The 27824-nt window shown below is 41.7% G+C and overlaps 1 protein-coding gene and 7 pseudogenes across 1 annotated transcript; all 8 read right to left on the minus strand.

Moving 5' to 3' along the window:
• Positions 1 to 230: 230 nt before the first annotated feature.
• Positions 231 to 2710, minus strand: LOC139916055 (protocadherin alpha-3 pseudogene; annotated as a pseudogene).
• An 850-nt stretch (positions 2711 to 3560) lies between these two features.
• Positions 3561 to 6277, minus strand: LOC144542400 (protocadherin alpha-3 pseudogene; annotated as a pseudogene).
• An 850-nt stretch (positions 6278 to 7127) lies between these two features.
• LOC139916056 (protocadherin alpha-8 pseudogene) lies at positions 7128 to 9844 on the minus strand (annotated as a pseudogene).
• A 750-nt stretch (positions 9845 to 10594) lies between these two features.
• LOC139916054 (protocadherin alpha-8-like) lies at positions 10595 to 13333 on the minus strand. The gene is made up of 2 exons (XM_078289000.1): positions 10952 to 13333; positions 10595 to 10696 (listed from the first exon to the last, which is right to left on the minus strand). The coding sequence occupies exons 1-2, from the start codon at positions 13331 to 13333 to the stop codon at positions 10595 to 10597; spliced, it is 2484 nt and encodes an 827-aa protein (XP_078145126.1).
• Positions 13334 to 14142: 809 nt separating this feature from the next.
• On the minus strand, positions 14143 to 16607 carry LOC144542401 (protocadherin alpha-3 pseudogene; annotated as a pseudogene).
• A 1018-nt stretch (positions 16608 to 17625) lies between these two features.
• Positions 17626 to 20016, minus strand: LOC139916057 (protocadherin alpha-8 pseudogene; annotated as a pseudogene).
• A 1195-nt stretch (positions 20017 to 21211) lies between these two features.
• LOC139916058 (protocadherin alpha-8 pseudogene) lies at positions 21212 to 23605 on the minus strand (annotated as a pseudogene).
• Positions 23606 to 24669: 1064 nt separating this feature from the next.
• Positions 24670 to 27153, minus strand: LOC139916060 (protocadherin alpha-3 pseudogene; annotated as a pseudogene).
• Positions 27154 to 27824: the final 671 nt, after the last annotated feature.

Consider the following 27824-nt stretch of genomic DNA (forward strand, 5'->3'; position numbering starts at 1 on the left):
ACCCACGTCATAACGCACGCGCATTATATAAGTTTCCAAATGTGATGAAGCATGTGGTGTGTAGGTTGGATATATAAAAAAACAAACAAAAACAAAAAAAACAAAAACAAAAGGCAGAATATATGTCATTTCACAAACATATTATTGGCACAAAAATGTTCTAGGAATATATTATTATTGAAAACGTCAAAAGGGATGATGTTCTCAGTCCAAAATTGTTATGCCTGCTTTCAGCACCATGGACAGGGGCAGTGCTTCCAACCAAAAAGTACACAGGAGGGTAGTTGTTTACAGAAATAAAAATATTCAAATTAAACGAGGCATGGCTTACCTTTTCCTTGTTAGGTAAAGTCTGAGTCCGGTTAAAAGTGTCCCCTCCGTTAATACTGATCAGTTCCGCATCTACAGGGGGAAACGGCGCGGGGAAAACCACTACGTCACTCTTCAGTGTGTCTGAGCTGAAACACACGTCATACTGCTGAGTAGATTTAGAGTAAGACCAGCTCCCGTCAGGGTGGGTGGTGATCATTGGGGCGCTGTACCTGCTGAAATTGCCGTCTGTCCTGTGGCATTTGACAGCTATTAAACTGATGAGGCTCAGTAGAAAGATCACTGACACCGACACAATGGCGATCAGCAAATACAGGTTTAAATCAGAGAAGCTCTCCTCCTTTATCGGCACGTGTCTGAACTGAGTCTGGATGTCAGCAGTGCTTTCAACCACCACTACATCAATAGACACAGTAGCTGACAGGGAGGGTTCTCCGTTATCACAAACCAACACCATCAACGGGTGAGTCTTCACGTCATTGTCACTCATTCGCCTCTTAGTCCTGATTTCCCCGGTGCTGGTTCCGATTCGGAAGAGGTTGGTTCCCTTGGGCTCAGAGATGTGATAAGAAAGCAGCGCATTGTAGCCAGAGTCTGCGTCTACAGCCCGGATCTTGGCCACAAAGTAGCCCGCTTCAGCAGAATAGGGAATGTTCTCACTGTTAACGGAGCCGTGCTCAGAATAGGGCGCGAGAATCCCGGGACTGTTGTCATTCTCATCCAGGATAAAAACGTTCACAGTCACGTTGCTGCTGAGCGGAGGAACACCAGAGTCTGTGGCCTGAACTTTAAACTGGAACGATTTTAACTCCTCAAAGTTAAAAGACTGCAGGCTGACTATATCTCCAGTCTCTGAGTTTATGTTTACCATTGTAGACAGCGGCAGTGAGTTACTATTACTGTCTAAAAATGAATAGCTCACGTGGGCGTTTTTATCAACGTCATCATCAATTGCAGACACCGTTTGAATAACTCTTCCTACTGGACTATTCTCTTTCACATAAACATTAATCAGAGTCTCTGAGAAGCGTGGCGAGTTGTCATTGACATCAGAAATATATACATTAAGATTGCTGGTGCTCGTGAGAGCAGGGATCCCTTCATCTGTAGCTATGACAGTGACATTATACTGAGAAACATTCTCCCTGTCTAAAGGCCTGTCGACCACCAAAGAATAATAGTTTTTATAATTTGTTTCCAATTTAAAAGGGACATCATTCTTAAAATTACAGTGAACCACTCCGTTGTTGCCTCCATCTTTATCAATGACTGACACAAGTGCAATAGCAGTACCTAATTTAGCGTCCTCCTTCACTGCTGTCAGTAATGACGTTACAGTGATTTCAGGGGCATTGTCGTTTAGGTCCACCACTTCTACCAGCACTTTACATTGCGCTGCCATTGGAGGCTGACCTTTGTCACTAGCCTGCACACGGATCTCAAAAGCCGGGTGCTCCTCAAAGTCAACCTTTCCTTTAACTGTCAATACACCCGTTGTTTGGTCAATATGAAATATTTCCAAGACATGATCTTGATCTTTTGTGCCCAAAGAATATGAAATCTCTCTATTTGTCCCCTCATCCGCGTCTGTGGCAGACACAGTTAGCACTGTAGTGCCAAGCGGCACATTTTCTGTAATACGTGTTTTATACAAGGATTTGGTAAACACTGGAATGTTATCATTGTTGTCCAAAACATTGATTATTATCTCTGATGTGCCTGATTTTGGAGGTGCTCCGCCATCTAGAGCAGTCAGTGTGAGTTTAATCACAGGCTGTTTTTCTCGGTCTAATGCTTTCTGTAGCATCAACTCAGCAGACACGCTCTCCCCTGTGTGCACCGCTAAAGAAAAATATTCATTGGGATTTAGCTTGTATGTACTGATACCATTTTTCCCTACATCAGCATCGTATGCTAACAGCACAAGGAATTTAGCCCCCGGCAAGGTGCTTTCAGCTATGTCAATACTTTGCGAAGTAGCACTGAATGATGGATAATTGTCATTTACATCTAGAACACTTATTTCTAAACGATACAGCTTCAATGGATCATTTATCACGGCCTCCACACTGACGGTGCATTTCGATGCCTTCGCACAGAGCTCCTCTCTGTCGATTCTCTCATTGACGTAGAGAACACCAGTCTTTAGATTTACCTCGAAATATTTTCTCTTTGATCCGGTAACAATCTGAAACATACGGGACTCCAAATCCTGGACATTGAGGTTCAGATCCTTAGCGATATTTCCAACAGAAGTCCCCGGATTCACTTCTTCTGATACGGAGTAGGAGAGCTGCCCAGACACCGCTTCCCAGTAACACTCCAGCAGCACAAATAATAGATATATCACCAAAGACCTCCCTCTATGAAGTAAAGGCATACTTCCATCCGACTTGAACCAAACATAGATACGATACTAATTGTTACAGTTGAAGAAAGAGGAATATAAGCAAACGGATTATTTTAAATTTTTCAACATCAAATGCTGATCGTGCCTCTAGCTGGTCTTTCTCTTTCTGCGTCTCTTTGTCTCACCGCCTCGACAAACATCATCCTCTGAATCTGGGAGGGGCCTCAATACCTAAATGAGACCGTCTCAATATTATGGTCTACAGTGTCGCCACCTGGCCATTTGAAATAATTACACTAAATAAAACAACTGCATTACATACAGTTTCTCTCCTTATTCTTCATCAAAAAAACTAGTCTATTTCAAAAGAAAAGGAAAGGAAGTATATATATGGATATATTTTGTCAAAAAGGGAAATTTGAGCGTTTATGTTGAGTTCGATGTGTTTCATTATCCAGGACATCACATCTCTTTTTGACACTGACATTTGGACACTTTAGATGTAAATTTAGTATCGGTAGAATATTGAAATGTAATGCATTACACCATGTAATATAGCCTACCGTGTCATAAGAAAAGCAAATCTAAAAAGGCCATTGTCGTTTTGCACTCCAACAAAGGAGTGACTGAAACAAACCCAGAGAAATGCCATTTGCCAGATCAAAAGGCCAAGTACACATTTAAAATGTAGAAAGCCATTTCGCCAACGCTGTAAACTCATTCTAGGCTACATTAATCAAATTTCTTATACACCCGTTGCGTTCAGAACAATTAACTTAACACTCAGTAAGAAATGTACAACACAATTTTGCGTCAAACTAGGGTCTAGAAAATCTAACACAAAATTCCGTATAAAACAACGCCAGAGCTATTTCTCGGCTCAACAATTCGGGATTCGGCTGGGCTGCAGCGCCGTGGACATCTAACCAAAAGAATGCAAAAAGACTGACGCACAAGTCAAAGTAACCGACGAAGTACTGTATGCATACAGTCATTTTAATGGAACCATTGTTCAACGATAGTAAGAAATTATGTTCATGGTCAGTTTCCCAAATAACAGGTTCTAGACATGGAAAACCCTGAATGAATGAATGAATGAATGAATTAATGTAAAATCATTTAAAAAAAAAGAATGATATAATAATCAAAATAGCGAAAATTGACACTTAAATCCACGTTGTCAAAGGGAGAGGTTAAGAACATGTTACTTGATCTTACCTTTTCTGTACTGGGTAAAGTCTGAGTCCGGTTAAAAGTGTCCCCTCCGTTAATACTGATCAGTTCCGCATCTACAGGCGGAAACGGCGCGGGGAAAACCACTACGTCACTCTTCAGTGTGTCTGAGCTGAAACACACGTCATACTGCTGAGTAGATTTAGAGTAAGACCAGCTCCCGTCAGGGTGGGTGGTGATCATTGGGGCGCTGTACCTGCTGAAGCTGCCGTCTGTCCTGTGGCATTTGACAGCTATTAAACTGATGAGGCTCAGTAGAAAGATCACTGACACCGACACAATGGCGATCAGCAAATACAGGTTTAAATCAGAGAAGCTCTCCTCCTTTATCGGCACGTGTCTGAACTGAGTCTGGATGTCAGCTGTGCTTTCAACCACCACGACATCAATAGACACAGTAGCTGACAGGGAGGGTTCTCCGTTATCACAAACCAACACCACCAACGGGTGAGTTTTCACGTCATTGTCACTCATTCGCCTCTTAGTCCTGATTTCCCCGGTGCTGGTTCCGATTCGGAAGAGGTTGGTTCCCTTGGGCTCAGAGATGTGATAAGAAAGCAGCGCATTGTAGCCAGAGTCTGCGTCTACAGCCCGGATCTTGGCCACAAAGTAGCCCGCTTCAGCAGAATAGGGAATGTTCTCACTGTTAACGGAGCCGTGCTCAGAATAGGGCGCGAGAATCCCGGGACTGTTGTCATTCTCATCCAGGATAAAAACGTTCACAGTCACGTTGCTGCTGAGCGGAGGAACACCAGAGTCTGTGGCCTGAACTTTAAACTGGAACGTTTTTAACTCCTCATAGTTAAAAGACTGCAGGCTGACTATATCTCCAGACTCTGAATTGATATTTACCATTGTAGACAGCGGCAGTGAGTTACTATTACTGTCTAAAAATGAATAGCTCACCTGGCCATTTTGTTCGACGTCAGCATCAATTGCAGACACCGTTTGAATAACTCTTCCTACTGGACTATTCTCTTTCACATAAACATTAATCAGAGTCTCTGAGAAGCGTGGCGAGTTGTCATTGACATCAGAAATATATACATTAAGATTGCTGGTGCTCGTGAGAGCAGGGATCCCTTCATCTGTAGCTATGACAGTGACATTATACTGAGAAACATTCTCCCTGTCTAAAGGCCTGTCGACCACCAAAGAATAATAGTTTTTATAATTTGTTTCCAATTTAAAAGGGACATCATTCTTAAAATTACAGTGAACCACTCCGTTGTTGCCTCCATCTTTATCAATGACTGACACAAGTGCAATAGCAGTACCTAATTTAGCGTCCTCCTTCACTGCTGTCAGTAATGACGTTACAGTGATTTCAGGGGCATTGTCGTTTAGGTCCACCACTTCTACCAGCACTTTACATTGCGCTGCCATTGGAGGCTGACCTTTGTCACTAGCCTGCACACGGATCTCAAAAGCCGGGTGCTCCTCAAAGTCAACCTTTCCTTTAACTGTCAATACACCCGTTGTTTGGTCAATATGAAATATTTCCAAGACATGATCTTGATCTTTTGTGCCCAAAGAATATGAAATCTCTCTATTTGTCCCCTCATCCGCGTCTGTGGCAGACACAGTTAGCACTGTAGTGCCAAGCGGCACATTTTCTGTAATACGTGTTTTATACAAGGATTTGGTAAACACTGGAATGTTATCATTGTTGTCCAAAACATTGATTATTATCTCTGATGTGCCTGATTTTGGAGGTGCTCCGCCATCTAGAGCAGTCAGTGTGAGTTTAATCACAGGCTGTTTTTCTCGGTCTAATGCTTTCTGTAGCATCAACTCAGCAGACACGCTCTCCCCTGTGTGCACCGCTAAAGAAAAATATTCATTGGGATTTAGCTTGTATGTACTGATACCATTTTTCCCTACATCAGCATCGTATGCTAACAGCACAAGGAATTTAGCCCCCGGCAAGGTGCTTTCAGCTATGTCAATACTTTGCGAAGTAGCACTGAATGATGGATAATTGTCATTTACATCTAGAACACTTATTTCTAAACGATACAGCTTCAATGGATCATTTATCACGGCCTCCACACTGACGGTGCATTTCGATGCCTTCGCACAGAGCTCCTCTCTGTCGATTCTCTCATTGACGTAGAGAACACCAGTCTTTAGATTTACCTCGAAATATTTTCTCTTTGATCCGGTAACAATCTGAAACATACGGGACTCCAAATCCTGGACATTGAGGTTCAGATCCTTAGCGATATTTCCAACAGAAGTCCCCGGATTCACTTCTTCTGATACGGAGTAGGAGAGCTGCCCAGACACCGCTTCCCAGTAACACTCCAGCAGCACAAATAATAGATATATCACCAAAGACCTCCCTCTATGAAGTAAAGGCATACTTCCATCCGACTTGAACCAAACATAGATACGATACTAATTGTTACAGTTGAAGAAAGAGGAATATAAGCAAACGGATTATTTTAAATTTTTCAACATCAAATGCTGATCGTGCCTCTAGCTGGTCTTTCTCTTTCTGCGTCTCTTTGTCTCACCGCCTCGACAAACATCATCCTCTGAATCTGGGAGGGGCCTCAATACCTAAATGAGACCGTCTCAATATTATGGTCTACAGTGTCGCCACCTGGCCATTTGAAATAATTACACTAAATAAAACAACTGCATTACATACAGTTTCTCTCCTTATTCTTCATCAAAAAAACTAGTCTATTTCAAAAGAAAAGGAAAGGAAGTATATATATGGATATATTTTGTCAAAAAGGGAAATTTGAGCGTTTATGTTGAGTTCGATGTGTTTCATTATCCAGGACATCACATCTCTTTTTGACACTGACATTTGGACACTTTAGATGTAAATTTAGTATCGGTAGAATATTGAAATGTAATGCATTACACCATGTAATATAGCCTACCGTGTCATAAGAAAAGCAAATCTAAAAAGGCCATTGTCGTTTTGCACTCCAACAAAGGAGTGACTGAAACAAACCCAGAGAAATGCCATTTGCCAGATCAAAAGGCCAAGTACACATTTAAAATGTAGAAAGCCATTTCGCCAACGCTGTAAACTCATTCTAGGCTACATTAATCAAATTTCTTATACACCCGTTGCGTTCAGAACAATTAACTTAACACTCAGTAAGAAATGTACAACACAATTTTGCGTCAAACTAGGGTCTAGAAAATCTAACACAAAATTCCGTATAAAACAACGCCAGAGCTATTTCTCGGCTCAACAATTCGGGATTCGGCTGGGCTGCAGCGCCGTGGACATCTAACCAAAAGAATGCAAAAAGACTGACGCACAAGTCAAAGTAACCGACGAAGTACTGTATGCATACAGTCATTTTAATGGAACCATTGTTCAACGATAGTAAGAAATTATGTTCATGGTCAGTTTCCCAAATAACAGGTTCTAGACATGGAAAACCCTGAATGAATGAATGAATGAATGAATTAATGTAAAATCATTTAAAAAAAAAGAATGATATAATAATCAAAATAGCGAAAATTGACACTTAAATCCACGTTGTCAAAGGGAGAGGTTAAGAACATGTTACTTGATCTTACCTTTTCTGTACTGGGTAAAGTCTGAGTCCGGTTAAAAGTGTCCCCTCCGTTAATACTGATCAGTTCCGCATCTACAGGCGGAAACGGCGCGGGGAAAACCACTACGTCACTCTTCAGTGTGTCTGAGCTGAAACACACGTCATACTGCTGAGTAGATTTAGAGTAAGACCAGCTCCCGTCAGGGTGGGTGGTGATCATTGGGGCGCTGTACCTGCTGAAGCTGCCGTCTGTCCTGTGGCATTTGACAGCTATTAAACTGATGAGGCTCAGTAGAAAGATCACTGACACCGACACAATGGCGATCAGCAAATACAGGTTTAAATCAGAGAAGCTCTCCTCCTTTATCGGCACGTGTCTGAACTGAGTCTGGATGTCAGCTGTGCTTTCAACCACCACGACATCAATAGACACAGTAGCTGACAGGGAGGGTTCTCCGTTATCACAAACCAACACCACCAACGGGTGAGTTTTCACGTCATTGTCACTCATTCGCCTCTTAGTCCTGATTTCCCCGGTGCTGGTTCCGATTCGGAAGAGGTTGGTTCCCTTGGGCTCAGAGATGTGATAAGAAAGCAGCGCATTGTAGCCAGAGTCTGCGTCTACAGCCCGGATCTTGGCCACAAAGTAGCCCGCTTCAGCAGAATAGGGAATGTTCTCACTGTTAACGGAGCCGTGCTCAGAATAGGGCGCGAGAATCCCGGGACTGTTGTCATTCTCATCCAGGATAAAAACGTTCACAGTCACGTTGCTGCTGAGCGGAGGAACACCAGAGTCTGTGGCCTGAACTTTAAACTGGAACGTTTTTAACTCCTCATAGTTAAAAGACTGCAGGCTGACTATATCTCCAGACTCTGAATTGATATTTACCATTGTAGACAGCGGCAGTGAGTTACTATTACTGTCTAAAAATGAATAGCTCACCTGGCCATTTTGTTCGACGTCAGCATCAACTGCGAAAACTGTTTTAATAACAACTCCTATTGGATTATTCTCTTTCACAAAAACATTGACAACGGGTTCTGGGAATCGAGGTTTGTTGTCATTTACATCTGAGACGTGTACAGCAATAACGCTGGTGCTGGAGAGAGGGAGATTCCCTTCATCAGTAGCAGTGATGGTGACATTGTACTGAGAGACACTCTCTCTGTCCAGAGAACCGTCAACCACCAACGAATAATAGTTTTTATAATTTGAATCTAATTTGAAAGGGATGTTGTTGTTAATTTTACAATTTACCATTCCATTTCTGCCTCCATCTTTATCGAGAACAGAAACAAGCGCAATGGCAGTGCCTATCGAAGCATCCTCTTTCACTGTGTGTAATAGTGACGTAACTGAGATCGCAGGGGAATTGTCATTAACGTCTAAAACTTCAATCAATAATTTGGCATGTGAAGTCATCGGAGAAGAAGCCCCATCATTGGCTTGAACTCGAATCTCAAAAGCATTATTTACTTCAAAGTCGATATTTTTTTTATTTGTTACAGTTCCTGTTTTTGGATCAATGGAAAAAAGATCTGCCGTATCCCCCCGACCCAAGTCACTGAAGGAATAGTATATGTCCCCATTTGGGCCTTCATCTAAATCAGTTGCATTCAAACTTATTATCGATGTGCCAATCGGCGCATTCTCATAAACACTGGCTTTGTACAGCGTTTTACTGAAAACAGGAGGGTTATCGTTAATGTCTAGTACATTTACTATAATATTCATACTACCAGATTTGACAGGAGTTCCTCCATCAATGGCAGTCAGTGTGAGTCTAATCACAGGCTGTCTCTCTCTGTCTAACGCTTTCTGAAGCACCAATTCAGCAGAAACACTTTCTCCCTTATGTGTAGCGAGAGAGAAGTATTCATTTTGCCTAAGCTTGTAAGTATTCACAGTATTTTTACCAACATCTGCATCATGGGCCGACTGTAAGGGGAATTTCGCCCCTGCTATTGTATTCTCAGTTATATTAATTATTTGTGACGTGCTGCGAAATGATGGAGAATTGTCATTTACATCTAAGATGCTAATTTCAACACGATAGAGTTTCAAAGGGCTATTAATAACTGCTTCTACACTGAGAGAACATTTCTGTTCATTAGCGCAGAGTTCCTCTCGGTCTATTCTCTCATTAACGTAGAGAACACCAGTCTTTAGGTTTACCTCAAAATATTTTCTCTGTGATCCGGTAACAATCTGAAACATACGGGACTCCAAATCCTGAACATTGAGGTTAAGATCCTTCGCGATATTTCCAACAGAAGTCCCCGGGTTTACCTCTTCTGATACGGAGTAAGAGAGCTGCCCAGACACCGCTTCCCAGTAACAATCCAGCAGCAAAACCACTAGATATATTCCAATAGAGCTCGTTCTACTCGGTAAATGCATAATTCCATGTATCGAGAACAAAGCATAGATCCAAATGTCAACAATCCCGTCATATAATTCAGGTTAAGAGAGAAATACACCAGTCCACGTTCTCGGCATTATTTAACAGCAAAAAGGGAAAATGGTTGTCGCACCGTTCTCTCTCGCCCTGCGTCTCTTTGTAACAAAGCCCTGAGAAACATCATCATCCTCTGAATCTGGGAGGAGCCTCAAGCCACCAAACAGAACGTCCAAATGTGATGGTCTACAATGTCCTCATGTGGTCATTTGAAATAACTACAATCAACATCAAACAACTACAATGGAAAGACCTTCACTTTCTTAAATCCTTCGTAAACATCAATCTAATGACATACTACGAGAAAAAAAAATCGGGGAACATGGAAGTGTATTTCATCCCACAAATCTTTTAAGTTAACATAATATGATCGTGATGTTTTTTCAGCTGTATGGAAAGACGTAAGGATCTCACGGTTTTCTGTTATAAATTAATAGAACATTCAAGCAAAAGCGTGAGCAGATATAATGAGGAAGAAAAACAGAATCACAAATATAAAAACAGGAGAGAAAAATAGATACGGACAGCTAGACAAGAACCCATTTCCCTGTTTTTCAACAAATTGGAGAGCAAACAGAGGCCTAACATTCCTTGCCTAAAAGCGATGGAATAGGTAAAACGTCATACAACATTTACTAACAATATATGTGTAAATGCACTAACGTACGTGTCGAGCAGTGCAATATTCGTTTTCATTTGTAAGGAGTTTGTCTTCCTTGCACCCTGGGGATTGAGGAAAACACATTCAGACGCTTACGGTCAGGACCATGGACAGCGAAATATACACGAGAGCACTGGAGGCAAAAATAACTGAGGAGATAAGCTAACAACCAAGAGATATATGCCTATATCAACTTAAAACATCTTCAACTATATCCTACTGCTCCATTTTAACACAAACGCAAAGTCCATTAAAATGTAATGTATTGCAAACTATTTTGGACAAAAACCGTTTGATATACAAGTTGAGGAAAAATATGCATCTTTTCTCATTGACTTTTCAACATTAAAGTAGTATAACAATGAGAAAAACTTCATAATTTTCTTACCTTCTCTTGATTCGGTAAAGTCTGAGTCCGGCTAAAAGTGTCTCCTCCGTTAATGCTGATTAGTTCCGCATCTACAGGCGGAAACGGCGCGGGGAAAACCACTACGTCACTCTTCAGTGTGTCTGAGCTGAAACACACGTCATACTGCTGAGTAGATTTAGAGTAAGACCAGCTCCCGTCAGGGTGGGTGGTGATCATTGGGGCGCTGTACCTGCTGAAACTGCCGTCTGTCCTGTGGCATTTGACAGCTATTAAACTGATGAGGCTCAGTAGAAAGATCACTGACACCGACACAGTGGCGATCAGCAAATACAGGTTTAAATCAGAGAAGCTCTCCTCCTTTATCGGCACGTGTCTGAATTGAGTCTGGATGTCAGCTGTGCTTTCAACCACCACTACATCAATAGACACAGTAGCTGACAGGGAGGGTTCTCCGTTATCACAAACCAACACCACCAACGGGTGAGTTTTCAGGTCATTGTCACTCAATCGCCTCTTAGTCCTGATTTCCCCGGTGCTGGTTCCGATTCGGAAGAGGTTGGTTCCCTTGGGCTCAGAGATGTGATAAGAAAGCAGCGCATTGTAGCCAGAGTCTGCGTCTACAGCCCGGATCTTGGCCACAAAGTAGCCCGCTTCAGCAGAATAGGGAATGTTCTCACTGTTAACGGAGCCGTGCTCAGAATAGGGCGCGAGAATCCCGGGACTGTTGTCATTCTCATCCAGGATAAAAACGTTCACAGTCACGTTGCTGCTGAGCGGAGGAACACCAGAGTCTGTGGCCTGAACTTTAAACTGGAACGTTTTTAACTCCTCATAGTTAAAAGACTGCAGGCTGACTATATCTCCAGTCTCTGAGTTGATGTTTACCATTGTAGACAGCGGCATTGAGTTACTATTACTGTCTAAAAATGAATAGCTCACCTGACCGTTTTCACTGACGTCAGCATCAACTGCTGATACCGTTTTAATAATTGTTCCTACTTGACTGTTCTCTTTCAAGTAAACATTAATTAAAGGCTCTGAGAAATGCGGCGCGTTGTCATTTACATCAGTTATGTGTACAGTGACAGACTTTGTGGTAGAAAGAGGCGGGATTCCTTCATCAGTAGCTGTGATGGTAACATTGTACTGAGAAGCTCTCTCTCTGTCAAGAGGGCCATCAACTACCAAAGAATAATAGTTTTTATAATTTGTCTCCAATTTAAAAGGGACTTCATTTGCTACATTACATTTCACTTCACCATTTTTGCCTCCATCTTTATCAAGTACAGAAACGAGTGCAATAGCAGTACCTACTTTAGCGTCCTCCTTCACTGAGTTTACAAGTGACGTCACAGTGATCTCAGGAGCATTGTCATTTAGGTCCACCACTTCTACCAGCACTTTACAATGAGCAGACATCGGAGGCTGGCCTTTGTCACTAGCCTGCGCACGGATTTCAAAAGCAGAATTTCTTTCAAAATCAATGTTACCCTGTACAGTAATTGCACCCGTGTGCGGATCAATGTTGAAAATTTCCAAGATATGATCTTTCTCATTTTTGCTAATCGAAAAAACAACTTCACTATTCATACCCTCGTCTACGTCAGTGGCATTTAAGGAAAGAATTGTGGTCCCAGTTGGTGTATTTTCAAATAGACGTGCTTTATATAACGACATACTAAAAGTCGGAGCATTATCATTAATATCTAAAACATTAACTATGATATCCAAAGTACCTGATCTTTGTGGAGTCCCTCCATCTAAAGCAGTCAAGCTGAGTTTTACCACCGGCTCTTTCTCTCGATCTAAAGCTTTCTGCAGCACTAATTCTGCAGAAACGCTCTCTCCCCCTTTGTGCACAGCTAACGCAAAATGTTCATTGGGGCTAAGCTTGTATGTACTGACGCCATTCTTTCCTACATCCACATCGATGGCATCAATTAATGGAAATTTTACACCGGGTAATGTATTTTCAGCTATGTCTATCGTTTGAGATTTTGCACGAAAAGATGGCGCGTTGTCATTCACATCTATGACTATGACTTCCACACGGTAAAGCTTTAATGGGTTGTTTATCACGGCTTCTACACTGACTGTACATTTGGGTTCATCTGCACACAGCTCCTCTCTGTCTATTCTTTCATCAACATAGAGCATGCCGGTCTTCAGATTTACCGCAAAATATTTTGTTTTAGACCCAGTAACAATCTGAAACATACGGGATTCCAAATCATGGACATTTAGGTTTAGATCCTTAGCGACATTTCCAACAGATGTCCCCGGGTTCACCTCCTCTGAGACGGAGTAGGAGAGCTGTCCGGACACCGCTTCCCAGTAACACTCCAGCAGCAAAAATAACAGATATGTCCCAAGACAGCTTCTTCTACTCGATAGAGACATGATTCCATTCAGCCTCAGCAAAACACCCACTCAAACGTAATCGTTCCTTCAAAATAATCCCAAATAACAGTGAAAAAATATAAACTGGCTCATTTCTTTTTTCAGTTGCAACCAGAGAGATGGTTGTCGCACCGTACTCTCCCGTCTTTCGTCTCTTTGTAACAAAGCCCAGTGAAACGTTATTATCTACCGACTTTGGGAGGAGCCTCACGCTCCCAAAGAGAACGTCTCAGTATTACGGTCTACACTGTCGCCACGTGGTCATTTGAGATAACTACATCTATCATAAAACAACTTCAGCCATTACATCTGTTAGAATCTACAATTCTGAACAGCAGGGCCCACTGTATGCCAAGTGTCATTCAAGTTAACAGAATTTGACTGCTTGGTATTTAAGGTCCATGGAGAGAACCTCAAAGTTTCTGGTTTCTATTTTATATCGCTAAATTTTAATGAAACAAACAGGCAGAGACTTACGTCATTTTCCAGAGTGATACCCATCGTAAAATCAATCCTATTAATGATAACTGAGAAGTTAGGTACTAGTGTGAAATACCAATACATACAGCTGCACAACCCACGTCATAACGCACGCGCATTATATAAGTTTCCAAATGTGATGAAGCATGTGGTGTGTAGGTTGGATATATAAAAAAACAAAAAAAACAAAAAAAACAAAAAACAAAAGGCAGACCCAAAATATGTCATTTCACAAACATATTATTGGCACAAAAATGTTCTAGGAATATATTATTATTGAAAACGTCAAAAGGAATGATGTTCTCAGTCCAAAATTGTTATGCCTGCTTTCAGCACCATGGACAGGGGCAGTGCTTCCAACCAAAAAGTACACAGGAGGGTAGTTGTTTACAGAAATAAAAATATTCAAATTAAACGAGGCATGGCTTACCTTTTCCTTGTTAGGCAAAGTCTGAGTCCGGTTAAAAGTGTCCCCTCCGTTAATACTGATCAGTTCCGCATCTACAGGGGGAAACGGCGCGGGGAAAACCACTACGTCACTCTTCAGTGTGTCTGAGCTGAAACACACGTCATACTGCTGAGTAGATTTAGAGTAAGACCAGCTCCCGTCAGGGTGGGTGGTGATCATTGGGGCGCTGTACCTGCTGAAACTGCCGTCTGTCCTGTGGCATTTGACAGCTATTAAACTGATGAGGCTCAGTAGAAAGATCACTGACACCGACACAATGGCGATCAGCAAATACAGGTTTAAATCAGAGAAGATCTCCTCCTTTATCGGCACGTGTCTGAACTGAGTCTGGATGTCAGCTGTGCTTTCAACCACCACTACATCAATAGACACAGTAGCTGACAGGGAGGGTTCTCCGTTATCACAAACCAACACCACCAACGGGTGAGATTTCACGTCATTGTCACTCATTCGCCTCTTAGTCCTGATTTCCCCGGTGCTGGTTCCGATTCGGAAGAGGTTGGTTCCCTTGGGCTCAGAGATGTGATAAGAAAGCAGCGCATTGTAGCCAGAGTCTGCGTCTACAGCCCGGATCTTGGCCACAAAGTAGCCCGCTTCAGCAGAATAGGGAATGTTCTCACTGTTAACGGAGCCGTGCTCAGAATATGGCGCGAGAATCCCGGGACTGTTGTCATTCTCATCCAGGATAAAAACGTTCACAGTCACGTTGCTGCTAAGCGGAGGAACACCAGAGTCTGTGGCCTGAACTTTAAACTGGAACGTTTTTAACTCCTCAAAGTTAAAAGACTGCAGGCTGACTATAACTCCAGTCTCTGAGTTGATATTTACCATTGTAGACAGCGGTACTGTGTTATTATTACTGTCTAAAAATGAATAGCTCACGTGGGCGTTTTTATCAACGTCATCATCAATTGCAGACACCGTTTGAATAACTCTTCCTACTGGACTATTCTCTTTCACATAAACATTAATCGGAGTCTCTGAGAAGCGTGGCGAGTTGTCATTGACATCAGAAATATATACATTAAGATTGCTGGTGCTCGTGAGAGCAGGGATCCCTTCATCTGTAGCTATGACGGTGACATTATACTGAGAAACATTCTCCCTGTCTAAAGGCCTGTCGACCACCAAAGAATAATAGTTTTTATAATTTGCTTCCAATTTAAAAGGGACATCATTCTTAAAATGACAATGAACCACTCCGTTGTTGCCTCCATCTTTATCAATGACTGACACAAGTGCAATAGCAGTACCTAATTTAGCGTCCTCCTTCACTGCTGTCAGTAATGACGTCACAGTGATTTCAGGGGCATTGTCGTTTAGGTCCACCACTTCTACCAGCACTTTACATTGCGCTGCCATTGGAGGCTGACCTTTGTCACTAGCCTGCACACGGATCTCAAAAGCCGGGTGCTCCTCAAAGTCAACCTTTCCTTTAACTGTCAATACACCCGTTATTTGGTCAATATGAAATATTTCCAAGACATGATCTTGATCTTTTGTGCCCAAAGAATATGAAATCTCTCTGTTTGTCCCCTCATCCGCGTCTGTGGCAGACACAGTTAGCACTGTAGTGCCAAGCGGCACATTTTCTGTAATACTTGTTTTATACAAGGATTTGGTAAACACTGGAATGTTATCATTGATGTCCAAAACATTGATTATTATCTCTGATGTGCCTGATTTTGGAGGTGCTCCGCCATCTAGAGCGGTCAGTGTGAGTTTAATAACAGGCTGTTTTTCTCGGTCTAATGCTTTCTGTAGCACCAACTCAGCAGACACACTCTGCCCTTTGTGCACCGCTAAAGAAAAATATTCATTGGGATTTAGCTTGTATGTATTGATACCATTTTTTCCTACATCGGCATCGTATGCTAACAGCACAAGGAATTTAGCCCCCGGCAAGGTGCTTTCAGCTATGTCAATACTTTGCGAAGTAGCACTGAATGATGGATAATTGTCATTTACATCTAGAACACTTATTTCTAAACGATACAGCTTCAATGGATCATTTATCACGGCCTCCACACTGACGGTGCATTTCGATGCCTTCGCACAGAGCTCCTCTCTGTCGATTCTCTCATTGACGTAGAGAACACCAGTCTTTAGATTTACCTCGAAATATTTTCTCTTTGATCCAGTAACAATCTGAAACATACGGGACTCCAAATCCTGGACATTGAGGTTAAGATCCTTAGCGATATTTCCAACAGAAGTCTCCGGATTCACTTCTTCTGATACGGAGTAGGAGAGCTGCCCAGACACCGCTTCCCAGTAACAATCCAGCAGCAAAACCACTAGATATATCCCAAAAGGGCTCCTCATGATCGGGAACAACATAATTCTATCCAACGTGAACAACGCATAGATCCAAATCAGACCAATCTCGTCAAAAATTCAAATTAAGAGCGAAATACAAGAATCCATTCTCTATGCATTTTTAACAGCCAGTGGGAAAATGGTTGTCGCACCGTTCTCTCTCGCCTGCATCTCTTTGTAACAAAGCCCTGAGAAACATCTTCATCCTCTGAACCTGGGAGGAGCCTCAAACCTCCAGGAACAACCGTCCAAATGTGATGGTCTACAATGTCCCCATGTGGCCATTTGAAATAACTGCATTCTACAACTATATTCAACATTAAACAGCTACAATGGAATGACTTGTATTCTGATGAACACCCATTTTTTGCAAACTAATCAATTTGATACTACAAGACAGACATAGATGTTTAATTTATCACACGGATAATTCAACTCAGCACAATATGATCGTGATGTGTTTATTTTTTGTTTTTTTGTTTTTCAGAACGAAGGATAGAACCTCACTTCTTTCTGATTTACATGATATTGAGGCAGAAAGCTTGGCCCTGATTGGAATGAGAAACGCACCTGGTAACGCAGTAAAACATTAATAAGTACAGAAAGAAGGCAGAAAATGGATATTGACAAATAACCCTGAACATATTTCCCTATTTTCGAACAAAACAAGGAACAAACTGAGTGCAATGATTTTATCTAAACATACATCTTGCCTAAAAGCGATGAAATTGGTGTTCACCATTCACCAGTTAATAACAGGCATATTTAGAAATTCCTAATAAGCGTACCGGTCAGTGAAAGATTGCTTTTCGATTGTAAGGAGACTCATTTTCCTCTTTGACCGGTAGAGTTCGCACACAACACATTCAGCTTGTTTCAGCACCATGGACAGTGATAAACACATATAATAGTGGCTAAACAAAAACTGACAGAGATGTATGTAAACTTACCAGATTGTCTTTAATTATATATAAGCACTCTTTTAATAAAAAGGCAAGTAACTTGGAGAAATATTTCTAAGTTTTTATGTTCTTACCTTCTCCTTGCTGGGTAAAGTCTGAGTCCGGTTAAAAGTGTCTCCTCCGTTAATACTGATCAGCTCCGCATCTACAGGCGGAAACGGAGCCGGGAAAACCACTACGTCACTCTTCAGTGTGTCTGAGCTGAAACACACGTCATACTGCTGAGTAGATTTAGAGTAAGACCAGCTCCCGTCAGGGTGGGTGGTGATCATTGGGGCGTTGTACCTGCTGAAACTGCCGTCTGTCCTGTGGCATTTGACAGCTATTAAACTGATGAGGCTCAGTAGAAAGATCACTGACACCGACACAATGGCGATCAGCAAATACAGGTTTAAATCAGAGAAGCTCTCCTCCGTTATCGGCACGTGTCTGAACTGAGTCTGGATGTCAGCTGTGCTTTCAACCACCACTACATCAATAGACACAGTAGCTGACAGGGAGGGTTCTCCGTTATCACAAACCAACACCACCAACGGGTGAGATTTCACGTCATTGTCACTCATTCGCCTCTTAGTCCTGATTTCCCCGGTGCTGGTTCCGATTCGGAAGAGGTTGGTTCCCTTGGGCTCAGAGATGTGGTAAGAAAGCAGCGCATTGTAGCCAGAGTCTGCGTCTACAGCCCGGATCTTGGCCACAAAGTAGCCCGCTTCAGCAGAATAGGGAATGTTCTCACTGTTAACGGAGCCGTGCTCAGAATAGGGCGCGAGAATCCCAGGACTGTTGTCATTCTCATCCAGGATTAAAACGTTCACAGTCACGTTGCTGCTGAGCGGAGGAACACCAGAGTCTGTGGCCTGAACTTTAAACTGGAACGTTTTCAACTCCTCATAGTTAAAAGACTGCAGACTGACTATATCTCCAGTCTCTGAGTTGATGTTTACCATTGTAGACAGCGTTAGTGAGTTACTATTACTGTCTAAAAATGAATAGCTCACCTGGCCATTTTGATCGACGTCAGCATCAACTGCGGAAACTGTTTTAATAACAACTCCTATTGGATTATTCTCTTTCACATAAACATTGATTACGGGTTCTGGGAATCGAGGTTTGTTGTCATTTACATCTGAGACGTGTACAGCAATAACGCTGGTGCTGGAGAGAGGCAGGTTCCCTTCATCAGTAGCAGTGATGGTGACATTGTACTGAGATACACTCTCTCTGTCCAGAAGACCGTCAACCACCAATGAATAATAGTTTTTATAATTTGAATCTAATTTGAAAGGGACGTTGTTGTTAATTTTACAATTTACCATTCCATTTTTGCCTCCATCTTTATCGAGAACTGAAACAAGCGCAATGGCAGTGCCTGTCGGGGCATCCTCTTTCACTGTGTGTAATAGTGACGTAACTGAGATCGCAGGGGAATTGTCATTAACGTCTAAAACTTCTATCAATAATTTGGCATGTGAGGTCATCGGAGAAGAAGCCTCATCATTGGCTTGGACTCGAATCTCAAAAGCATTATTTACTTCAAAGTCGATATTTCTTTTATTTGTTACAGTTCCTGTTTTTGCATCTATAGAAAACAGATCTGCATTTTTCCCCCGGCCAATTTCACTGAACGAATAAAATATTTCTCCATTTCGGCCTTCATCTAAATCAGTAGCATTCAAACTTATTATCGATGTGCCAATTGGTGCATTCTCATGAACACTGGCTTTATACAACGTTTTACTGAAAACAGGAGGGTTATCGTTGATGTCTAATACATTAACTATAACAGTCATACTGCCAGATTTAGCAGGACTTCCTCCATCAATGGCAGTCAGTGTGAGTCTAATCACAGGTTGTATTTCTCTGTCTAAAACTTTCTGAAGCACCAATTCAGCAGAAACACCTTCTCCTTTATGTGCAACGAGAGAGAAGTATTCATTTTGACTAAGCTTATAAGTATTCACAGTATTTTTTCCAACATCTGCATCGTTAACAGGTTGCAGGGGAAATTTCGCGCCTGTTATGGTGTTCTCTGTGATGTTAATTATCTGCGATGTGCTGACAAATGATGGGGAATTGTCATTTACATCCAAGATGATAATTTCAATGCGGTACAGATTTAATGGATCATTAATAACTGCTTCTACACTGAGAGAACATTTGGGTTCATCGGCGCAGAGTTCCTCTCTGTCTATTCTCTCATTAACGTAGAGAACACCAGTCTTTAGATTTACCTCGAAATATTTTCTCTTTGATCCGGTAACAATCTGAAACATCCGGGACTCCAAATCCTGAACATTGAGGTTAAGATCCTTCGCGATATTTCCAACAGAAGTCCCCGGGTTCACCTCTTCTGATACGGAATAAGAGAGCTGCCCTGACACCGTTTCCCAGTAACAATCCAGTAGCAAAACCACTAGATATATTCCAACAGAGCTCGTTCCACTCGGTAAATGCATAATTCCTTATAATGACAACACAGCATAGGTCCAAATCTGACCACTTCCGTCAAATAATCCAGGTTGCGAGAGGAATACACAAATTCAATTTCTATGCATTTTAACAGCCAACAGGAAAATGGTTGTCGCACCGTTCGGTCTCGCCCTGCGTCTCTTTGTAACAAAGCCCTGAGAAACATCATCATGCCCTGAATCTGGGAGGAGTCTCAAGCAACAAAACAGAACGTCCAAATGTGATGGTCTACAATGTCCCCACGTGGTCATTTGAAAGAACTACAATCAACATCAAACAACTACAATGGAATTATCTTCACTGGAGGGTTAAATCCTCCGTTAAAATCAATGTAACCAATGGCAAACTACAACCCCCCCCCCCAAAAAAAAAACCCTGAATAAATAAATAAATAAATAAATCGGGGAACATTAAAGTGTATTTTATCCCACGGATCATTTAGCCTAAGTTAACATAATATGATCGACTTGTTTTTTCAGCAGTATGATTAGAGTCTTGCATATTTCTGTTAAAAGCTAATGGAACATTCAAGCAAAAAGCGTGAGGAGACATAGAATGACTTCGGTTCCGTTGTAACGGGTAAAAAAATAAAAAAATAAATAAAAACAAAACATACAGAGAGGAGGCTTAAAAATTGACAAGGACATGAAAACAAGAATACGTTTTCTCATTTTTTAACAAATCGGAGAGCAAATTGGGGCAAAAATGTTATCCATAGTGATACTTTACCTAAAATGATGAAATAGGTATAACATCACACGGCAATTATTAACATTTATGTTTATAAATTAACTAATGTGCTTGGTGAAACATTGCTTTTCATTACCAATGAACGTATTGTTTCGTCCTTCCACAGTAGAGATTGAATACGACATACATTCAGACGCTTGGATTCAGCACCATGGACAGCGATATACACTAAAATGACGAGCCTGGACCAAAAGATGACTGAGGAGATAGCTAACAAACAAGAGATGTACAGCAGGCCTATGTCACATCACCACAACGTCTTAAATTATATCTTACTTACATATTTGAATAAAAACGCAATATCCATTAAAATGACATTTTATTGTCCACTACAAAACCCTTTGAGGTCAAGAAATAAATGGAAAGGGGCATCTTTTCACACTCAATTCAAGACATTAAAATAGGAAACCATGGAGAAATATTTCTATGTTGTCATGTTCTTACCTTTTCTTTGTTGGGTAAAGTCTGAGTCCGGCTAAAAGTGTCTCCTCCGTTAATACTGATCAGTTCCGCATCTACAGGCGGAAACGGCGCGGGGAAAACCACTACGTCACTCTTCAGTGTGTCTGAGCTGAAACACACGTCATACTGCTGAGTAGATTTAGAGTAAGACCAGCTCCCGTCAGGGTGGGTGGTGATCATTGGGGCGCTGTACCTGCTGAAACTGCCGTCTGTCCTGTGGCATTTGACAGCTATTAAACTGATGAGGCTCAGTAGAAAGATCACTGACACCGACACAATGGCGATCAGCAAATACAGGTTTAAATCAGAGAAGCTCTCCTCCTTTATCGGCACGTGTCTGAATTGAGTCTGGATGTCAGCTGTGCTTTCAACCACCACGAGATCAATAGACACAGTAGCTGACAGGGAGGGTTCTCCGTTATCACAAACCAACACCACTAACGGGTGAGTTTTCACGTCATTGTCACTCATTCGCCTCTTAGTCCTGATTTCCCCGGTGCTGGTTCCGATTCGGAAGAGGTTGGTTCCCTTGGGCTCAGAGATGTGATAAGAAAGCAGCGCATTGTAGCCAGAGTCTGCGTCTACAGCCCGGATCTTGGCCACAAAGTAGCCCGCTTCAGCAGAATAGGGAATGTTCTCACTGTTAACGGAGCCGTGCTCAGAATAGGGCGCGAGAATCCCAGGACTGTTGTCATTCTCATCCAGGATTAAAACGTTCACAGTAACGTTGGTGCTGAGCGGAGGAACACCAGAGTCTGTGGCCTGAACTTTAAACTGGAACGTTTTTAACTCCTCAAAGTTAAACGACTGCAGGCTGATTATATCTCCAGTCTCTGAGTTGATGTTTACCATTGTAGACAGAGGCAATGAGTTACTATTACTGTCTAAAAATGAATAGCTCACCTGGCCATTTTGATCGACGTCAGCATCAAGTGCAGATACTGTTTTGAGAACTGCTCCTACTGGACTGTTCTCTTTTACGTAAATATTAATCACAGGCTCTGAGAAGCGAGGCGCGTTGTCATTGACATCAGAAACGTGAACAGTAATAACACTGGTGTTCGAAAGAGGGGGAGTCCCTTCATCTGTAGCTATGATGGTGACGTCATAGTGAGAGGCATTCTCTCTGTCTAGGGGGGCATCAACTACCAAAGAGTAATAGTTCTTATAGTTTGTTTCCAATTTAAAGGGGGTCTTGTTATCTATTTTACAATGTACGTCTCCATTTTTGCCACCGTCCTTATCAAGCACTGACACAAGTGCAATAGCAGTACCTACTTTAGCGTCCTCCTTCACTGTGTTCAGTAGTGACGTCACAGTGATCTCAGGAGCGTTGTCATTTACATCGACTACTTCTACCAGTACTTTACAATGAGCAGACATCGGAGGTTGTCCTTTGTCACTGGCCTGTGCACGAATTTCAAATGCAGGGTGTTGTTCAAAATCCACATTTCCTTCAACTGTTAATGTGCCTGTGTTTTGGTCGATTTTAAAAATCTCCAGTATATGGTCCTGCTCTTTTGTGCTGAGTGTATATACGATTTCTTTGTTTGCTCCTTCGTCTGGGTCTGTAGCATTTAAAGTCAACAAAGTGGTTCCGGTAGGCACATTTTCAAACACACGAGTTTTATACAATGACTTTGTAAACACTGGCGTATTATCGTTATTGTCTAAAACGTGTATTATGATATCTGAATTCCCCGACTTTGGTGGAGTTCCTCCGTCTAACGCCATCAGAGTAAGTGTGATCACAGGCTCTTTTTCTCGGTCTAAAGCTTTCTGCAATACTAACTCAGTGGATATACTCTCCCCTGCTTTGCTAACTGCTAATGAAAAATGCTCATTAGAACTGAGCTTGTATGTGTTTATCCCATTCTTTCCTACGTCTGCATCGTAGGCTGACAATAGAGGGAACCGTATTCCGGGTAACGTGCTTTCAGCAATGTCTATGCTTTGCGACTTTTCAATGAAAGACGGAAAATTATCATTAACATCCAGTATGTTGATGTCGATCCGGTGAAGTTTAAGGGGATCATTTATTACAGCCTCGACATTTACAGTACATGTTGCAGCTTTCGCACAGAGCTCCTCTCTATCTATTATCTCATTGACGTAGAGAATACCAGTCTCCATATTTACCTCGAAATATTTTCTCTTTGATCCGGCAACAATCCTAAACATACGGGACTCCAAATCCTGTACATTGAGGTTTAGATCCTTAGCGATATTTCCAACAAAAGTCCCCGGGTTTACCTCCTCGGAGACGGAGTAAGAGAGCTGCCCGGACACCGTTTCCCAGTAACAACCCAGCACCACAAGCACTAGATATATCCCAGCGGAGCTCCTGCTATTCGGTAAAGACATAATTCCATCCGACGTGAACATAGCATGGATTCAAATCCAATCGTTCCTTTAAAATAATCCAGACAAAGAGAATATATATCGACTATTTAATAGGTGTTTTTTTTTCGTATCAGTAGCAACCAGAAAGCTGGCTGTCGCATGTACTCTCCCGTCCTGCGTCTCTTTGGAACAAAGCCCCGAGAAACGTTAACATCTCCTGACTCTGGGAGGGGCTTCAGCCCCAAAAGATAAATCTCAATGCTACGGTCTACACTGTCGCCGTGTGGTCATGTGAAACAACTACATTTATAATAAAACGTTTTTAAATCATATCACGTCTTATGATCCACGTTACTGAAAACTGTTCAATTCCAAAAGAATAGATACACCAGAAAACTAAAGGGCGCATTGTATATCACAAGGCTCATTCAAGTGAACGTTGTAACTTTTTGACAACTATTTCAGGACCATGGAGAGAACCTCGTGCCTCACTATTAGGCTACAGTATGTAAGGTTGAAGCAACACAGCTGACAAAAGTTGATGTGCAGCAAGTTGTACAAATCCTATGACAATGTGGCAGGCAGAAAAGATGAACGGAAACGGTAAAGAAAGGTATCTGTTTCTATTTTAAAACAAAACAGGCAAAGAGAGACTGACGTCAATTTCCAGAGTGGTACCTATCCTAAAACTTGATGCTACTAATGACAATTGATGAAGCCTGTGGACTGGGTCCACAGGCCCCATGCCAGCAACGCTCGTGTGTACAACGCTCTTATGTAAAGATTAGAATCAAATCATTTATTTGTGTTAACATCTTTTTTTTTATTTTATTATTATTTTATTATTATTATTATTTTTTTTTTATAACGACAGAAAACAATAATCCGTTTTATAAATTTTAAATAATAAGTGAAAACTTCAAAGGGGATAACGTTTTCGCTATAAGGTTTGATCGAAATTGTTTCCAACCAAAAGGATATACGAGAGTATTATACAAAACTAAAAGTAAATCCACTGGAGAGTGTTAGAGGTCACTTTGACACAAAGGCAAAGGTTTCCGAAATGTGATGTATCTTTTTCCCCCCTAAGAGGTATTAGAAGGCTACAAACATTGTGTTCAAGGACAAATAGCATGAAAAACGAATAGATGTATAAACAATGGATAGCATTTGTTTATTGGACTTACCTTTTCTGTATTCGGTAAAGTCTGAGTCCGGTTAAAAGTGTCCCCTCCGTTAATACTGATCAGCTCCGCATCTACAGGCGGAAACGGCGCGGGGAAAACCACTACGTCACTCTTCAGTGTGTCTGAGCTGAAACACACGTCATACTGCTGAGTAGATTTAGAGTAAGACCAGCTCCCGTCAGGGTGGGTGGTGATCATTGGGGCGCTGTACCTGCTGAAACTGCCGTCTGTCCTGTGGCATTTGACAGCTATTAAACTGATGAGGCTCAGTAGAAAGATCACTGACACCGACACAATGGCGATCAGCAAATACAGGTTTAAATCAGAGAAGTTCTCCTCCTTTATCGGCACGTGTCTGAACTGAGTCTGGATGTCAGCTGTGCTTTCAACCACCACTACATCAATAGACACAGTAGCTGACAGGGAGGGTTCTCCGTTATCACAAACCAACACCATCAACGGGTGAGTTTTCACGTCATTGTCACTCATTCGCCTCTTAGTCCTGATTTCCCCGGTGCTGGTTCCGATTCGGAAGAGGTTGGTTCCCTTGGGATCAGAGATGTGATAAGAAAGCAGCGCATTGTAGCCAGAGTCTGCGTCTACAGCCCGGATCTTGGCCACAAAGTAGCCCGCTTCAGCAGAATAGGGAATGTTCTCACTGTTAACGGAGCCGTGCTCAGAATAGGGCGCGAGAATCCCGGGACTGTTGTCATTTTCATCGAGGATTAAAACGTTCACAGTAACGTTGGTGCTGAGCGGAGGAACACCAGAGTCTGTGGCCTGAACTTTAAACTGGAACGTTTTTAACTCCTCAAAGTTAAAAGACTGCAGGCTGATTATATCTCCAGTCTCTGAGTTGATGTTTACCATTGTAGACAGAGGCAATGAGTTACTATTACTGTCTAAAAATGAATAGCTCACCTGGCCATTTTGATCGACATCAGCATCAACTGCTGATACTGTTTTAATGGTTGCTCCCACTTTACTGTTCTCTTTCAAGTAAACATTAATCACAGGCTCTGAGAAGCGAGGCGCGTTGTCATTGACATCAGAAACGTGAACAGTAATGATGCTGGTGCTGGAGAGAGGTGGGGTCCCTTCATCAGTTGCTACGATAGTGACATTGTACTGGGCCTTACTTTCTCTGTCAAGTCTCCCGTTGACAATTAAAGAATAATAATTTTTGTAGTTTGTTTCCAATTTAAAGGGAGGTTCATTTGCGATAACAGCCTGCACTTCACCGTTTTTCCCACCATCTTTATCCAGCACAGAGACAAGTGCAATAGCAGTACCTACTTCAGCGTCCTCCTTCACTGTGTTCAGTAGTGACGTCACAGTGATCTCAGGAGCGTTGTCATTCACATCTATTACTTCTACCAGCACTTTACAATGAGCAGACATCGGGGGTTGTCCTTTGTCACTGGCCTGTGCGTGAATCTCAAACGCAGGATTTTCTTCATAGTCGATCTCACCTTTCACTAAGATTGCACCAGTTTTAGGATCAATTTGAAATACATCTAATACGTGATCCTGACCTTTACTTCTTAAAGAGTATTCTATTTCACTGTTTAAACCTTCATCTGCGTCTGTTGCGTTCAAAATTAACACTGTTGTCCCCGTTGTCAAGTTCTCCAAAATTTGGGTTTTATACAAAGAACTACTAAACACTGGAGGGTTGTCGTTAATATCTAAAACGTTGATAATGATTTGTGATGTTCCCGACTTGGGTGGAGTTCCTCCGTCGAGTGCAGTTAATGTGAGTTTTATAATAGGTTGTTTCTCGCGGTCTAAAGATTTCTGCAGCACTAACTCGGCAGATACACTCTCTCCCCCTTTGTGTACTTCTAAAGAAAAATAATCATTCGTATTGAGCTTGTATGTATTTACATTGTTCTTACCAACATCCACATCTGATGCCTCTATCAGTCCAAATTTCACTCCTGGTAAAGTACTTTCGGCAATGTTAAGAGACTGTAAATGCTCAGAGAAAAAAGGTGCATTATCATTTATATCTAATACGTTTATCACTAAACGATAAAGCTTCAAAGGATTATTGATTACGGCCTCTATATTTACAGTACATTTTGTAGCCTTCGCACAAAGCTCCTCCCGGTCTATTTTCTCATTGACATAAAGAACACCAGTCTTTAGATTTACATCGAAATATTTTCTCTTTGATCCGGTAACAATCTGAAACATCCGGGACTCCAAATCCTGGACATTAAGATTAAGATCCTTAGCGATATTTCCAACAGAAGTCCCCGGGTTTACCTCTTCTGATACGGAGTAAGAGAGCTGCCCAGACACCGCTTCCCAGTAACAATCCAGCAGCAAAACCACTAGATATATCCCAAAAGGGCTCCTTCTGCTCGAGAACAACATAATTATATCCAACGTGGACAAAGCATAGATCCAAATCCGAACAATCTCGACAAAAAATCAAATTAAGAGTAAAAAACAAGAATCCCTTCTCTATGCATTTTGAACAGCCAACAGGAAAATGGTTGTCGCACCGTTCACTCTCGCCCTGCGTCTCTTTGTAACAAAGCCCTGAGAAACATCATCAAGCCCTGAATCTGGGAGGAGCCTCAAGCCACCAAAGAGAACGTCCAAATGTGATGGTCTACAATGTCCCCATGTGGTCATTTGAAATAACTACATTCAGCATCAAATAACTGCAATGGAATGACTTGTATTCTGCTGAACACCGTTTTTTTTTGTTTTTTTGTTTATGCAAACGAACCAATTTCATACTACAAAGTAGAGAACACGAATGTGTAATTTATCACACGGCTCATTCAACTTAACACAATATGACCGAGATACACCTATATGATATACAGGATACCGAAGCAAAAAGCTAGACCCTAATTGAAATGAGGCAACGTACACGGAAACGCATTAAACATACAAAAAAGTACAGGAAGAAGGCAGAAAATGTATGACAAAAACATTAATATATTTCGCTATTTTCCAACAACACAAGTAACAAACTGAGGGTAATAATTTTATCCAAATAGACATATTGCCTAAAAATGATGAAATTGGTGACA

Source organism: Centroberyx gerrardi, chromosome 16, assembly GCF_048128805.1.
Source record: "Centroberyx gerrardi isolate f3 chromosome 16, fCenGer3.hap1.cur.20231027, whole genome shotgun sequence".
NCBI lineage: Eukaryota > Metazoa > Chordata > Actinopteri > Beryciformes > Berycidae > Centroberyx > Centroberyx gerrardi.